The sequence below is a fragment of the Zootoca vivipara genome, chromosome 3 (genome assembly GCF_965207765.1).
Source record: "Zootoca vivipara chromosome 3, rZooViv2.hap1.1, whole genome shotgun sequence".
NCBI classification, from domain to species: domain Eukaryota; kingdom Metazoa; phylum Chordata; class Lepidosauria; order Squamata; family Lacertidae; genus Zootoca; species Zootoca vivipara.
In genome coordinates this window covers 43,512,187-43,527,759 of record NC_142586.1, presented here as the reverse complement: position 1 = coordinate 43,527,759, position 15,573 = coordinate 43,512,187, and the positions used below count along the sequence as shown (strand labels likewise).

Genomic DNA, 15,573 nt, shown 5'->3' with positions numbered 1-15,573 from the left:
CACACTACCTGAGGTGTACGAGATCTCCATATCTTTCTGGTATAATTCCTCTGTGTATTCTTGCCACCTCTTCTTGATGTCTTCTGCTTCTGTTAGGTCCTTACCACTTTTGTCCTTGATTATGGTAATCTTTGTACGAAATGTTCCTTTCATATCTCCAATTTTCTTGAACAGATCTCTGGTTTTCCCCATTCTATTGTTTTCCTCTATTTCTTTGCATTGCTCATTTAAGAAGACCCTCTTGTCTCTCCTTGCTGTTTTTTGGAAATCTGCATTCAGTTTCCTGTATCTTTCCCTATCTCCCTTGCATTTTGCTTGCCTCCTCTCCTCCGCTATTTGTAAGGCCTCGTTGGACAGCCATTTTGCTTTCTTGCATTTCCTTTTCCTTGGGATGGTTTTCATTGCTGCCTCCTGTATAATGTTACGAGCCTCCATCCATAGTTCTTCAGGCACTCTGTCCACCAAATCTAAATCCTTAAACCTGTTCCTCACTTCCACTGTGTATTCATAAGGGATTTGATTCAGATTGTATCTTACTGGCCCAGTGGTTTTTCCTACTTTCTTCAGTTTAAGCTGGAATTTTGCTATAAGAAGCTGATGATCTGAGTTACAGTCAGCTCCAGGTCTTGTTTTTGCTGACTGTATAGAGCTTCTCCATCTTTGGCTGCAGAGAATATAATCAATCTGATTTTGATGCTGTCCATTTGGTGATATCCATGTGTAGAGTCGTCTCTTGTGTTGTTGGAATAGAGTGTTTGTGATGACCAGCTTGTTCTCTTGACAGAACTCTATTAGCCTTTGCCCTGCTTCATTTTGAACTCCAAGGCCAAACTTGCCAGTTGTTCCTTTTATCTCTTGATTCCCTACTTTAGCATTCCAGTCCCCTGTAATGAGAAGAACATCCTTCTTTGGTGTCATTTCTAGAAGGTGTTGTAGGTCTTCATAGAATTGGTCAATTTCACTTTCTTCAGCACCGGTAGTTGGTGCATAAACTTGGATTACTGTGATGTTAAAAGGTCTGCCTTGGATTCGTATCGAGATCATTCTGTCATTTTTGAGATTGCATCCCATTACAGCTTTTGCCACTCTTTTGTTGACTATGAGGGCCACTCCATTTCTGCTACAGGATTCTTGCCCACAGTAGTAGATATGATAGTCATCCGAACTGAATTCGCCCATTCCCTTCCATTTTAGTTCACTGATGCCCAGGATGTCGATATTTATTCTTGTCATCTCATTTTTGACCACATCCAGCTTACCTCTATTCATGGTTCTTACATTCCAGGTTCCTATGCAATATTTTCTTTACAGCATCGGACTTTCCTTTCGCTTCCAGGCATATCCGCAACTGAGCGTCCTTTCGGCTTTGGCCCAGCCGCTTCATCAGCTCTGAATCTACTTGTACTTGTCCTCCGCTCTTCCTCAGTAGCATGTTGGACGCCTTCCGACCTGAGGGGCTCATCTTCCAGCGTCATAACTTTTATATGCCTGTTGTCTTTGTCCATGGAGTTTTCTTGGCAGGGATACTGGAGTGGCTTGCCAGTTCCTTCTCCAGGTGGATCACGTTTAGTCAAAACTCTCCACTATGACCTGTCCATCTTGGGTGGCCCTGCATGGCATAGCTCATAGCTTCTCTGAGTTATTCAAGCCCCTTCGCCACGACAAGGCATTGATCCATGAAGGGGGTAGTCATAGTATACTTACTCAAATTATTGTCCTCTGAATATACAGCACTTTTGGAGAGTGGATCTGAGCGCTTTGTTAGGGTCTTTCAAACATATAACATTACTTTATTATTGTGGTACATTGTTGCTGAACCTTGGGAAATGGCCATGCTGTTGCTTGTGTCACAATAACACTTTTTTAAAATTGTGCTTAGCATTACACTTGCAAGCTTGTTGCTGCTGTCAGCACAAAGTGGCTGCAATGCTCCAGAGCCAGGACAGGCTTCCAGGTGAACTCAGCAACACAACATCAGCATAGTGCTAGTCTAGTCAGAGTGAAAACATGCATTGCAGCAATGCCCACAGCACAGAGTGACTTAACAGTAATGTAGCATCTCCACCAGTCAGAAGATAAGATAAGATATCTTTATTCTCATAGTCCCCTTGCGGGAACAACGAAATTACTCGGTTGCTACATCCACTCAGATAAAGCATGACATGGTTCACAGTGTAGGCTAGGGCAGAACCATGTCACTTGGCAACAGCACCACCAACCAGGGCATTTTATTCAGACCGAGCACCAGCCCTTCATACAGAAGGCCCCAAGTTCAATCCATGGCATCTCCAGTTGGGGTGGGAAAGGCCCTGGTCTGAGATCCTAGAGAGCCACTGCCAGTTAGTGTGGACAAGGTTAAGCTAGATGAACTAATAGTCTGAATTGGTATAAGGCAGCTTCCTATGTTTCTATGGCTTTAAGATCTTTGGGGGAGGCCCTTCGTAGCATCCCACTTCCAACAGCTGTACATTAGCTGGTGGCATGGGCATTCTCTGTGATAGGGCCCTAATTGGGAAACAGCCCACCCTGTGAGGCAAGGCGGCCCAACTTTTCATACCAAGTGGGCAGCAAGAGTACTTTCCCATGGAACCAGAAGGCCACACACTGCCCTTGGCTTTGCTTGAGGGAGCAAGGCCAAAATTTGACACCACCCCCAGCCCTTGCACTGCCAATGTCCCAAAGCATTGGGAAAGCAACTCAAAGGCTACCAGGGTGAGGGGGCATCAAATGTTGCTGAGGGCCGCCCCAAAAAGGCATCAAGGGCCACATGTTAGACCACCCCACTCTGAGGTTGTTGACTCTTTTTCCACCTTGACGCCAAATTGCTTTTAATTCTTTCAGCCATTTGCAGGTTATTAGCTTTTCAGTTTCAGGCTAATGTAGCCACCCTGTGGTTTTATAGGTTGCATTTATTTTTGTTTTTATTTCTACTCTATTGTTTGTTTATTGTTTTGTGTTTTAAATTTAGCTTCACTGTACCCTGCCCTGAGATCATTTCCAGCGAAGGGTGGTTATAAACATCATATTATTGCGCATTGCCTCTTCATATGATGCAAAAGGGGGTGATACACAGGGGAGAACGGAGAAGTGGGTGGATGCTACTTAACCATTCTGCTACTCCAGGAATAGCCAGTCTCATGCCCTCTAGATGGTGTGGGGTACAACTCCCATAATTCCTTACTCTTGGCCATATTGGCTGGGCTAAATCGAAACTGTAGTCCAAAACAAATGAAGGGCACCACATTGGCTAGCCCTACTTTGCTCACTGAATCTACCTTGCAAATTTATTATCTTCCCCTCACCAAACCATTTTAAATATGTTTTCTCCTCAGGAAGGTGCTGGAAACAAGCTTGGCTGGGAGAAAAATAGGCTTGACGAGGGGGAGATTTTTTTAAAAAATGAGAAAATCTATGGTCACTGTGATAGAAAAGCATCCCTTCCTCCTGCCTTCACCTGTCATTTTTCCAACCCTACCCTGCATTCATGTTATATTAACATGTGTTTGGGAACAGTTTACTGAGCCCTGCTTGTGGCTGATTGGAGCTACATTATGTGGCCCATTCCAATTACGGGATGAGATCATGGGGTTTACATTGATGCCTACCAGGTTTTGAAACATTGCTACTTCTCTCATGGTAGTCATGGGGCCTATGGGTTTATTGGTTCTTGTGTATGGGGTTCATTTCACAAATTGCCTTTGCCCCAAAGTGGAATGTAATATTTTCCTCTAGTTCTAGTCTTGACCACAGCTATCTATTTAGCATCTGTATTACTGTTAGATGAGGCTACACTTCAGAATAGTTTGACATTTGAAAATTGCATCCAGTGCAGAATGGATCTGCCTGCTTATTAACTGGCATTTCCTGTAAAAGGCACCTTACTCCTGTTCTGTATGATTAGCTGTGGCTGTCAATTTTTTTTATTTTATTTTTTAGCAAAGCTGGGGATTCAGGCTATACCACGGCCTGGTTATAATAAGTTGCTTAACCTTTTGTTGAGTATGTTGTCTCCTTTTGTAGCAAGTAAATTTAATAGCCCCCGGGCAATGTTCCAATCAGTGCCAAATGCTAAGTAACTTTAGTGAAGTTTTCTGTTGAAAATATGGAGCCATACTTAAGATCAGAAAGCATATATAGCCAATGCCACATCTAGAGTTGGAATTGCATTTTTCTGATGCTTTAGCTTATATCTTAAGCCCATGATGGGGAACCTCAGGGGCTGACTGGGACCATCAAATCCTCTCTGTATGGCTGTCCCTCTCTCTGGGCCACACCTCTCACCAGCCTTGCTCTACACCCTCCTTAGGTAGCTAGAATGTGTCGTTGAACTGTAATACTCCCTCTTGCTTGCCTGGGTTGGGAGATTATATAGATGTGTTTTACACACACACTTCTTCTTTGGCGATCACTTGTAGCTGAGTAAGATTGTCTTCCATGAACACGGTTTTAGCAGCATAAGTGACTGGATCCACAGGTCCTTCCACAGTAAGGGTTGGTCACAGTGAGGGTTTGCCAAACGTGCCTTTCAGTAGGTGACCAGTAGATTCATATCTGCTGCAGCCTTCATCTGCCTTCACAGCCATTGTAACATACCACTTACTATCTTACGCCGGTTCTGCCATTGAGGACTTCTTGGATCATTCTTTGTCTAGCTCCTCCCCTTTGACCTTGCCATCTGGCGTGACCCTGCTAGAAATACAAAGCTCCCGACGGCTTCACTCACAAGGGTCATAGGAACGTGGAAGCCCACTCACTATGACAAGGTGATGATCCAGCAAGTGACCAACACACACACACACACACACACACACACACTTTTGCCCGGTTGGAATGTAGTTTATTGTACAAAGCCAAGAGCCACATCCATTGTCCCGTCATCACTTACAGGCAGCCCTCTGGAAATTGTCCATGAGGAAATGAGGCCCCGAGGCAAAAACAAAAAAAAACCACCCCATTTCGTATCTTAAGCTAAGGCAAATATAGACTTCCCTTGTAGTTTCTTCAAATCTCTTGTTTATTTCCCTTGTTGTGCTTCAGCTTGCCATACATTAACATGGTTCTGGTATTCCCATACTCTCCGTTAGTTAAACCAGGAATAAGGACTAACAAACTATTATGTGGAATTATCATTATCTGTAGGAGGTGATCAAGGGATCAGGCAAAGCATGCAAATTGGCTTGATTTTTTCAGTTTTTTATGTACCTTTTGTTTCAACTGTTAGTCGATTTACCCCCCAAAATGAAGAAGCTGTTTGTTGATGAAAGAACCTGATTTTATATTTCAAAATTTTGTTGTTTGTGTGTGCTTTCTTTGTTGATAGGCAACAAATACACAAATTGGAAAACCTCATTCCACCAAGTTTATCTGACTTTGGTAAGTTTTTTTATGCTTCTAGGTTGTTTTGTGCCTTGCTGTATATTTTTAACAATAAATAAAATGTTTGTTTGTTTGTTTGTTTAAACAGAGCCTGCCCCTTTCCCTTCCTCCAGTATTCAAAACTTATGAACTATACACAATTTTGATGCACTGACTTGATAGTTCTCATAAGTGAGCCCTATTAAAAATTGCTAACCTTTAAAAGAAAAACTGTGTTATTGCAACAGCCATAGTAACCCAACGGGGGTGGGGTCGGGGCCGCAATTGGCTTTGTCCTTGTCCTCACCCACAGGTAGTGGATCCCTCGGTTAAAGTGATGACAAATGCTTGGACACAAAGTGTAGCCATCGTTTTGCATAATGGATAAGCAAAGGACACTGTCAGTTGGCCAATACATTGCACATTTTGAGTTGGCAGCCATAAAACATGGTCTTTAAAAATGTTTTGAAAGGTGCATGCCAAATCCCAAAAGTCTTTGAAGCATTCATGTGCACATGGATGTACCCTATCCTGGGATTGTTTATGATGAAGGGCAAGATAAACATATTTTAAATAAATAAAGAGCAAGCCTGAAACGGATTTATTGCTCTATACACAGGAAGATTTTTGACTACAGTTTCCCATGCATATCCATCAGTGCAAAAATAACTGAGGGAGGATCAGTCCCTACTCATGCATTTAAGCTTCTGGATCAGGACCAGCAAATCTGAAGCATCAGATGAACTACAACTTGTTTCCTCCAATTCCATTTTAGCTTTTTGAGGTTCTTCCATTTCCCTCTTTTGTATGGAATTTCTTTCATTAAGGTACAGTTCTGACATTGTGTATACATCAGTGCCACTTTAAATAGTGAGCTGTCAGTATGTAGTAACATAACCATCCTAGTAGTGTTTTCCATGTCACAGTAGATCTCTTGGGTATTTTTAAAGGCATGATGTGTGTAGTAAGCTGCTGCATGAAAACAGCTTCTTTGCAGAAAGGTTTCAAACAATTGCCATGTGGCCGCTGATTATTTCCCCCAGCCCTTGTGTGTTAACGTTGTTGCCTATAACACTTCAATTTCATTTAGATTGAGTGCCCATATGGTGTAATAGAAATTATTTATTCCTGTTTGTTCATTTGTATTTTTTATAATCAGCTTGCACTCTGTTTCCCCTTCAGTTTGGGGAAAATGGGTTATGTCAATGCAGCATACCTGAAAGCACACATTCCTAATTTCTGCCTTGGTTTCAGGTCAGGCTGCAGAGCTTCACTGGGAAGCCCAAAACATCAGGCAGCAGTGCATTCAGTTCCTGCAGTATGTGAAAATGTTCATCTTCAGGTGGGATGCCAGACACAGTTCCTGTTTAATTTGTGTTTGCATAGTTGGTGCTGCATGATATTAACATATTAACATCTTCATTCAGATATCTGGTGCCACACGAAGCAGAAGATGAGTTGCTTCATCCGTTTGAAAAACAGGAAGCACAATTCCCTTCATTGCTTGTTGAGGAACTCCATTCTTTGACATTGCACATTGGACACCTGCATGAACTCCCTAGTTGTGTTCTCGGAGGATTGACTGTTCTGCCACAAGCAAAGGTTTTGACTGTACTTTTTTTTTGTCGTTGTTGTTGGCACATATAGACATTTCTAGTTAGCACATATTATAATTTAGAGTTGGAAAAGAGGCATTATAAACTTGCTGGCCAGTTATTCTTGCAAGTTCTCTCTTATCATATTGCCAAGAAAGGGAGATTTTGTGTATCCCACCAGGGCAGTGTTATAGCTTATGGCACTATATTAGCACTAACCTAAGATATGCACCTGAGTTACATCACCTCCTAGTGGGACAGATAATTCCAATATTGTTTAGTAGTGCCACACGGTGGTATTTGCATGGTGGCTATGTTTCTTGTGATGATGCTAATTTGGCAGCAAAATGATTGGTCTGCCCATCATTGCTATCAGCCACATATGTTTTTGGTAGAATATTTTAAAAGTCCACCTTAAGTCCACTCTAAGTAGAACTTAATTAGATGCAACCTTGTGTTAACATGTTGATAATAATTCGCCCTTCATGCCCCATTGTAAAAATTGCAACCCCGCTTCCAGAAAATGAAAAGTCATCTTGCCTTTTGCCCATAGCTGCCAAGTTATCCCTTTTTTTAAGGGATTTTCCCTTATGCTGAATAGGCTTCCTCGCGAGAAAAGGGAAAACTTGGCAGCTATGCTTTTGCCTGAACATGCAACATTTAAAATCAGGGGTGGGAGGGGCAGGGGTACACGCAGAAACACACACATGCAGGTTGCTTTTCAAACCTTTGCATAGTTAGCCTGATAGTCCTGGTAATGAAGGCTTCCCATTCATAGGAATGTTCTTAAGCTTGTTCAACCAAAGTCTCTTAAAAATATTCTTTAGACCTTCATGCTAATCATGCACTGATATGAAAAAAGAGCCTGTGAACCTGGGGTTATCGGGAATATTTTTGTGCAATGTTTCCTTTTAATTACAGTTATTTTCCCCATCATGGCATCTGATGCATCTTCATCTAGACATCCACTGGTCGTTGTTGGAAATTCTTCATCTTCTTGGTGAAAAGATGCCAAGTAGGTTTTGCCTTTGCAATTCAAATTGCTCTTTTGCATCATTTGTGGGTTGGGTTCTGTGGAAGGTGTTAAACTCTTTGGTTCAAGAAGCACATGTGCAAATTATTGGGAAATTAGTAGTCTGGAAAGTAAATCAGCACATTTTTTAAATTAAAAAAAAATCATTTAAAAAGTCAATTTATCTCTTCGCAGCAAAATTCCATTTTAACATCAATTTAAATGACAATATATCTATCCACAACTTATTTTAAACCAATTAAAGCATATTATTTGTCCTATTGATTTCAGTGGAATTTCTGATCTATTTCTTCATGTGGGGTGTTCTTAATCTCATCTTTTGGCAAAGAACCCCTCACTTAATTTGCACACATGTGTTAGTCTTTCATCACAACCCTAAACCAAATCTATTACTTAAAAGCAAAAGTTAGTCTTTAGTGTTCTTAAATTCATTTGAAAGGCTGGCAACCATGTGTACACACACGACCAAGCCAGCAGGCCCCTGTGCAAATTGACAGGATATTCAGTAAGCCCTTGCTTATTGTCCCTTGGACATCCTCCCATTGTGTTGGGAGTGAGTTGAAGTGGAGAAGAAACCAGCAGGTTGTAAGGCAAATCCAAAAGCAATGTTCAGCAGACAAAAGGCTTCCATTCCAGTGTGCTGGTACCCTTCCAGCACAAAATGCGGGTCATTTTATAATGGGAGCTTCTGAATTTTCTCCCCATTTACTGCTGAAAGAGTGCTTTCCCCCACTGTGGAAGGTCCTGCCCTCCGAAATACTGTGCAGTGGGGTGGGGTGGGAAAAGATAAATAGATTTTTGTGGAGTCTGTAACTTGTGGAAGGACCACAGCTTAGTGGTAGAGCATCTGATTTGCATGCAGAAAGCCTTTGGTTCAATATCTGGCATGCCCAAAAGGTGTTGGAAGAGACCTTCTCACATGTTCGTTGTAGATAGTGCTGAACTAGACTGACCAATGGCATGGCTCAATATAAAGCAATTTCCTATGTTTGTAACTGCTCTAACCTAGGAAAGTCTTTCAACCCCAAACTGGAGAAATTGTCCCTCAACTATGTAGAGTTTCTCAGTTCTGTTTGTGAATGAACCGCAAACAAAATACTGCAGTACATATCATTGCTTTTTTCCCTTGAATTGCTTTCCACGCCATTGCAACAAAAGTATGTTGTTGTTGTTTAGTCATGTCTGACTCTTCGTGACCCCATGGACCAGAGCATGCCAGGCACTCCTGTCTTCCACTGCCTCCCGCAATTTGGTCAGACTCATGTTCGTAGCTTCAGGAACACTGTCCAACCATCTCATCCTCTGTCGTCCCCTGTCAAATGTATACAACTGCTTTATTAGGTGTGTGGGGTGTATAACCACACACTCGCCCTGGTCAAATGGGGTAAAAGCTGTATATGTTGTCAGAGCAGCATGGAGAAACCACATCATTATGCTATAAAATTTGCTTTTCTTGCTGCAAAGCACAATGTCAGAAAACTAAGGACAAATTTGGGTTATTCCCCCCCCCCGATTTTCTTTAAATGAACATAAAAAAGGATGACTTGCTTTTCTTTGCTCAAATAAAATGAAAGTGTGTATGCATGTCTATGTCTGTATTCAATATCAATAAACAATAAAGTCAATATCAAAGCATAAACTTCCTTCATTTCCTTTATATTTTCTAGGGCAAACAGTGTATGCTCACAGGTTCTCAAATTTAACAGGTGAAAATTTAACCAATATCAGTTTGTTTGAAGAACATTGTGGAAACCTCATCTATGATCTGATAAGTTTGGCAGCTAACAGATATACAAAGGTATAAGGATCATCTTATTTTGTAATGTTCGAGTATTGCATAGCTGGCTCTTTAAAGCCAGACAGTAAAAGGAGTTTCCTATCTGAATTTAGCTTTTCATCAAATCCTTTTATTTTAGCATGTATTAAAAGACTCTATCATTTAAATACTCTTGGATAGGAACTGTTTATTCACCTCTGCTTGCCAGCTGAATGAGGAAATAATTTTGAGGTGTATCCTTGCCCTGCAAGGGCGTAGCCAGGATCAAAACTAGGGGGGGGGGCAAGCCATGATCATTCAGGGGCGGGGCCACAAAGTGGGAACGTGGGCGGGGCTACAGGGCCAGCTGGCCTGACGACATCGTGGTGGCAGCAGCGGCGGCAGCGGCCACCTTGTGCTTCTGGGGCTGGCAACGGCGGCGGCTACCCTGCTTGGCTGGAGAGGACGGGAGGGTCGGGCAGGCAAGAGGGGGTGACAGGGTGGGCGAGGGCAAGGCAAGGCACGGCCGCAGTCACGACGGCTCCAAGGCGTTGCTGCATATCAGCATAATATTTCAACCATGTTGTGGGTTCAAGCCCCACCTTAGGAAAAAATTCCTGCATTGCAGGGGGTTGGACTAGATGACCCTTGTGGTTCCTTCCGACTACAATTCTTTGATTCTATTGATATATTGCCATAGCATATGCATCATTCTGCTTTCTTGAATTGTCCTACTCCTAGGCATAGCAGCCAACTCCTAGAGGCCTAGGTGCCTCCCCCCCCCAATTACTAGCAAATACCGTATTTGAAAGAGTCATCCCCCCATGTTGATGGGCTTTCTATGTGGGGCTTATCTGCCCCCCCGTATTTTATTAAGAATGGAAGAGGGAGGGAAGGAAGGAATAATAGAGAGAGGGATACCTCATATTTGTACCTCATATTTGTGGGTGCCTCTGGGTGATGCTGTGAAGCTGGAACTCTGCAGCAAGAGGATGGGAGGGTCGGGCAGGGGAGAGGGGGTGGCAGGGCGGGCGAGGGCGAGGCAAGACAGGGCCGCAGTCTCGATGGCTCCGAGGCGTTGCTGCATATCAGCATAATATTTCAACCATGTTGTGGGTTCAAGCCCCACATTGGGGAAAAATTCCTGCATTGCAGGGGGTTGGACTAGATGACCCTTGTGGTCCCTTCCGACTACAAGTCCATGATTCTATTGATATATTACCATAGCATATGCATGATTCTGCTTTCTTGAATTGTCCTAGGCATAGCAGCCAACTCCTAGAGGCCTAGGTGCCTCCCCCCCCCAAAGAAATTACTGGTAAATACTGTATTTTAAAGAGTCACCGCCCCCCATGTTGATGGGCTTTCTATGTGGGGCTTATCTGCCCCCCCCCCAGTATTTTATTGAGGATGGAAGAGGGAGGAAAGGAAGGAAGAAATAGAGAGAGGGATAACTCACATTTGTGGGTGCCTCTGGGTGACGCTGTGATGCTAGAACTCTGCAGCAAGAGGAAGATACCGGTACACCTGTACAGGAGCCTTGTAAGCAGCTTTCTCTCTGCTTGATTTACAGCAGGCACGTCCAACAGGTAGATTGTGATCTACCAGTAGATCACTGGATGTCTGTGGTAGATCACTGCTAGATCACTGGCACCCCTAAAAAAGCTCACCCAAATTTTTCCTCCTCCCTATAAAAAGCTGAACTATGACCTGAAGCCCTAAACAAAAATGGGCCTCCCTCCCTCCTAAAAGAAGCTCAACAAGTTTGACCTAAACCCCCCAAAACAGGGCTTCCCTTCCTTAAAAAAACTCAACAGCTTTGACCTGAACCCCCCAAAAGGGGGTAGATCACTCCCAGTTTTTAACTCTGTGAGTAGATCAGAGTTCTTGGGAAGTGGCCACCCCTGATTTACAGTATACAGATGCAGGAGGAGGGGCAGACTGGAACACCAATGCTTTTTATAAACATCACTGTGTCTATCAAAGCTACAGCCCCCCCCCTTCTTATTCACTTCCTTTTAGCCTTGCAGGGCCACCTTAGTCAAATTGAATCCTCTGCACCCTCATTAAATCGCCAATAGAACTGTTAATGCGATCCCTGAATGCCCATTAACAACTCCCACTGAATAACAATAGGGTGAATAGGGTGGACCTTGCCTGAAGGGATATTCTGCTCCATTGTCTTAACTGCTTAAGTACTGGTAGCCACTTTGCTTTATTTATTTGATGTGTTTTTGTTACAGCTGTGTTCCCGCCCCAAGCAAGTGGAGAGCTGCTCTTGCTAAAGCAAAGCCCTTTCCACTTCAGTTTTTGGAGGGGCAAAGTATTGGTTATGGTCTGTAAAATACAATAATTTTTTGCTTCTAGGGGGGGCAGCTGCCCCCTCCTGCCCCCCCTGTCTACACCCATGTTGCCCTGAGTTGAAATATGCACTGTGTTAAAGACTATAACTAGCAAAAACTGCTGTAAATTATACAAAGATGTAAAAACAGCAAAATTGAAGAAACTGTTTGAAATCACAGAATTTAGCTTTCCCTGGCCTCTAATTCATATTGCATGTAAAGATATATATTTTAAGTATAGTATTTTAAAACACTTCTACTGCCCTTCATCAGATTTGATTCCCTGCCATATTTGTATGCCAATGCAGTTTAAATTCTTAAGTATTAGTGTTATCATTATTTTTATATATTTCTAAGCATTCCATCCCCAAAGAACAATTGAGAAAGTGGAAATAATGTTGCCATTAAGATCACTCGTTTGTTAACACAGATTGTTGTTATTTAGTTGTTATTTTGTCTATATTTTAGCAATCTTATTCTGCTTTGAGAACATATTTCTAAGTATCCGAAGAAATCTTTGTTTGGAAGACTTTTAATATGCACTGCGTTTACTTTGCCAATCTGCTACCTTCACAAGTTCCAGACTGCAAAAAGCTTATTAATAACTTGGGTGATGAAAACATTAACCAATAGAAAAGACACCCTTGCAATTGTGTAAAGGCCAGTCTAGCGTGGCATGTAACACCAAGCAATATATAGCTAAATATAATGCAAAATAATGCGAAACTTTTTTAAAAATAATAATAATTCTGAAAATAAATGGGAGTGGTATCTAGTTGCTGTATGTGGCTACAATACCACCTGCTGGTGGAACAAGGTAAAACCCACTTGATTAAAGATGGCAGACTCATGAAATAGTACATTGTTTCAGAACAGAAGTAGTGATTTTGTTCTACCATGTGTTTCATTAGGGCAGTGCTGTTTCTTCAGCATAGAGTTTGCACTGGAAATCTGAGAGCTTTAGGTAATTTGCATAGCTCTTCTTAAGTCTAAAATTAACATACTTTGCTCTGAAGGTGTGTTATGCTCTGTAGAGTTTCCTTCGTAGCATCTATGTTTTGGTTTGCAGCCTCGGTATATTAGTACAGTAAGGTGAAAAAGCTCTTCATGGATTCCTTTCAGAAAAAGGAACAGCTATTTGTGGGGTATGGCTTGTGTCCAGTTAGAGGCATAAATGCATCCCACTGTTGCTGGAGAATTGAGATATGAACCTTTTATAACCCAGCTGCCAATTCTCATCTGTTAGGGAGTTTTAGGAAGATATATATACCCTACTAGGTTGCAGGGGGAAACACAACCTTTATCACAGACCCTTTAAAAAATATTAACTACCTCTTTTTAAAAAAACACACACACATCCCTCGATATTCAAAGTATGTTCCATTTTCTGGGTTATTTAATCCTTTCACGTTTAGAGTTACCGTACTTTTCCATGTATGAGATGGGGTTTTGTACTTTAAAATAATGTTAAAAAATGGGGGTCGTCTTATACCCAGATAGTGTATGGGGGAGGGGGACAGGTGATTGGTTGCACCCGCAAGCTTGTCAGTGGTGATTTGGTGGGTGATTGGTGGCTGCTGCAAGGGCTGCTTTGGATTGGCTGCTGCTGTGGTAATTGGGTGGGTGATTGCCGGCTGCTGTTGCTGAGCGGGCAGACGCTTGGTGGCTTCTGTGACGTGAGTGATTGTCAGCGTTTGTCAGTTGGGTTAGTGATTTTCTGCATTTAAACCCCCCCCCCCCAAAAGCTTTGCAACTATGGACAATCCTCTCCCCCCAAAAAAGCTCAAGAGCTCTGGGCCATCTCCCATTTTCTTACCGTAAATTTGAGTCCCCAAAAATACACGGGGGCGTGTTATACACAGAAGAATATGCTAAGTGCTTTAATGACAATATCTTAGCTATTTCCTGCAGTAAATATTTCTAAAAGTGTTCATATATTAAATTCCACTATTTTCTCTGAGGAAATTGTTTGTTCATTGCAGGTAAGGCCCTCTGAAGCTCTAACTAGTCACCACTACCCTTGCACATGTGTAAAAGAATTGTGGATTTTGCTTATTCATCTGCTCAATCACAGAAATAAAGGATCCCTTACAGAGGTAAGACTCGTTCATGACTTGCATGGGTAATATTCTATGAAAACAATTGCATTTGAAACATTCAGATATTCATAGACGGATGAACAAATGCCCCAAACTATTTTATGTACCGTAAGCATTGTTTTACACTTGGTTCCATTCTCTGATAATCTGTAAAGGGGGTCTGTGTTCCTTGACAGGCAGAATGTGGCGCAGGTAGGCATGGTTTGGGCCAAACTGCCTTACAGGGCAAATTGGTACTTGTGCCAGGTCTAATCAGGATCCTGGGGCAGAGGTTCCCCATGCCTGATTTAAAAGGATCACTTTAAGAGGTGTAGCAAATGATGCAGATCAACTTCAGAGTCTACCCATGGTTGTCTAAAAGCTGGTAAAGAAAAGCAGCAACAGGAAAATTATTGCAAGAAATGGACAGGGTAACTGGTTTGTGTATGCACTACATTATAAAATTGAACTTCTTTCTTTAAAAAAAAAAGCTGAGTGGCTTTCTTTTTATTGCAGTCTTTTTGGAGCTGTTTGAATAACATTCTAAAGGATGTATTTGAAAAAAAGAGGCATACAGAAGCAGTATCTGCCTTCAAATCAATTCCATGCAAGGACCCCCTGACTTTTTGTTGGTGGCTTATAACTCACTTGGCATTACTTCACCATGTTGACCGCAATGGGAATGTAGATGAAAAGGTAGGTTTGTTTTTACTGCTTTGTAAATCCTTTCATGGATTTATAAATGTTTACTTAAGCCTTGTACCATACTGTACATAGATTTTTGGCACACATGCTCAGAATGTTTGCATAGGGAGTTTATACCTTAAAAAGCTACTCTCTTTGGTGATAGGGTAAAAAAAGAGAAAGAATCAGGATTCCTCTCTCCCAACTCCCACCTATGGTACCTACAATATATATTTTTACACAATCTCTCATGCCATTAGTTAGTGCTTAGGATCCTTACAAATATTAAGTCTGATGTGGAAGTGATACAATAGTCCCACAGTATTTCCAAACTGCACAGGATTGAATTAAAATTTTGTTTGTTTGTTTGTTTACCTCCATGCCTTCTCTTGAAGCTGTGACTTACCTCCTACACCTATTCTGACATGAAGATATGCCTGGCATGTGATAAACATATCTCATTGAACTGAGGAGACTGGCCCACCTTTCAACTTAAAAAAAATCAATCAATCACTGAACTGCTGCAAATGAAATTTGGGCTGTTTACTGACTATTCTGGAAAAAAGTTCCCAGCTCTTAAACTTCTGTCTCCTAACGCTAGACCTTGACAGAAAACCAACCTTCTGGGGCCAGATGGGCACATTTTGAAATCTGAGAAACTTTCATAGAAAACAGCTGGTTTGTTTTTAAGGTGGATTTTCTTTTATTAGGAAGGTGGAGTGTAAGGTTT

The 15,573-nt window shown here is 41.9% G+C and overlaps 1 protein-coding gene across 1 annotated transcript in view; it reads left to right on the top strand.

Moving 5' to 3' along the window:
• The window catches only part of MMS22L (MMS22 like, DNA repair protein), an 85,031-nt gene that overhangs the window by 6,867 nt on the left and 62,591 nt on the right, over positions 1-15,573 (top strand). The window contains exons 4-10 of the mRNA XM_060272605.2: positions 5,321-5,373; positions 6,610-6,697; positions 6,783-6,957; positions 7,872-7,965; positions 9,651-9,781; positions 14,064-14,177; positions 14,676-14,855. Of these exons, the coding sequence (XP_060128588.1) occupies positions 5,321-5,373; positions 6,610-6,697; positions 6,783-6,957; positions 7,872-7,965; positions 9,651-9,781; positions 14,064-14,177; positions 14,676-14,855 (835 nt within the window). The remainder of the gene's footprint in view (positions 1-5,320; positions 5,374-6,609; positions 6,698-6,782; positions 6,958-7,871; positions 7,966-9,650; positions 9,782-14,063; positions 14,178-14,675; positions 14,856-15,573) is intronic.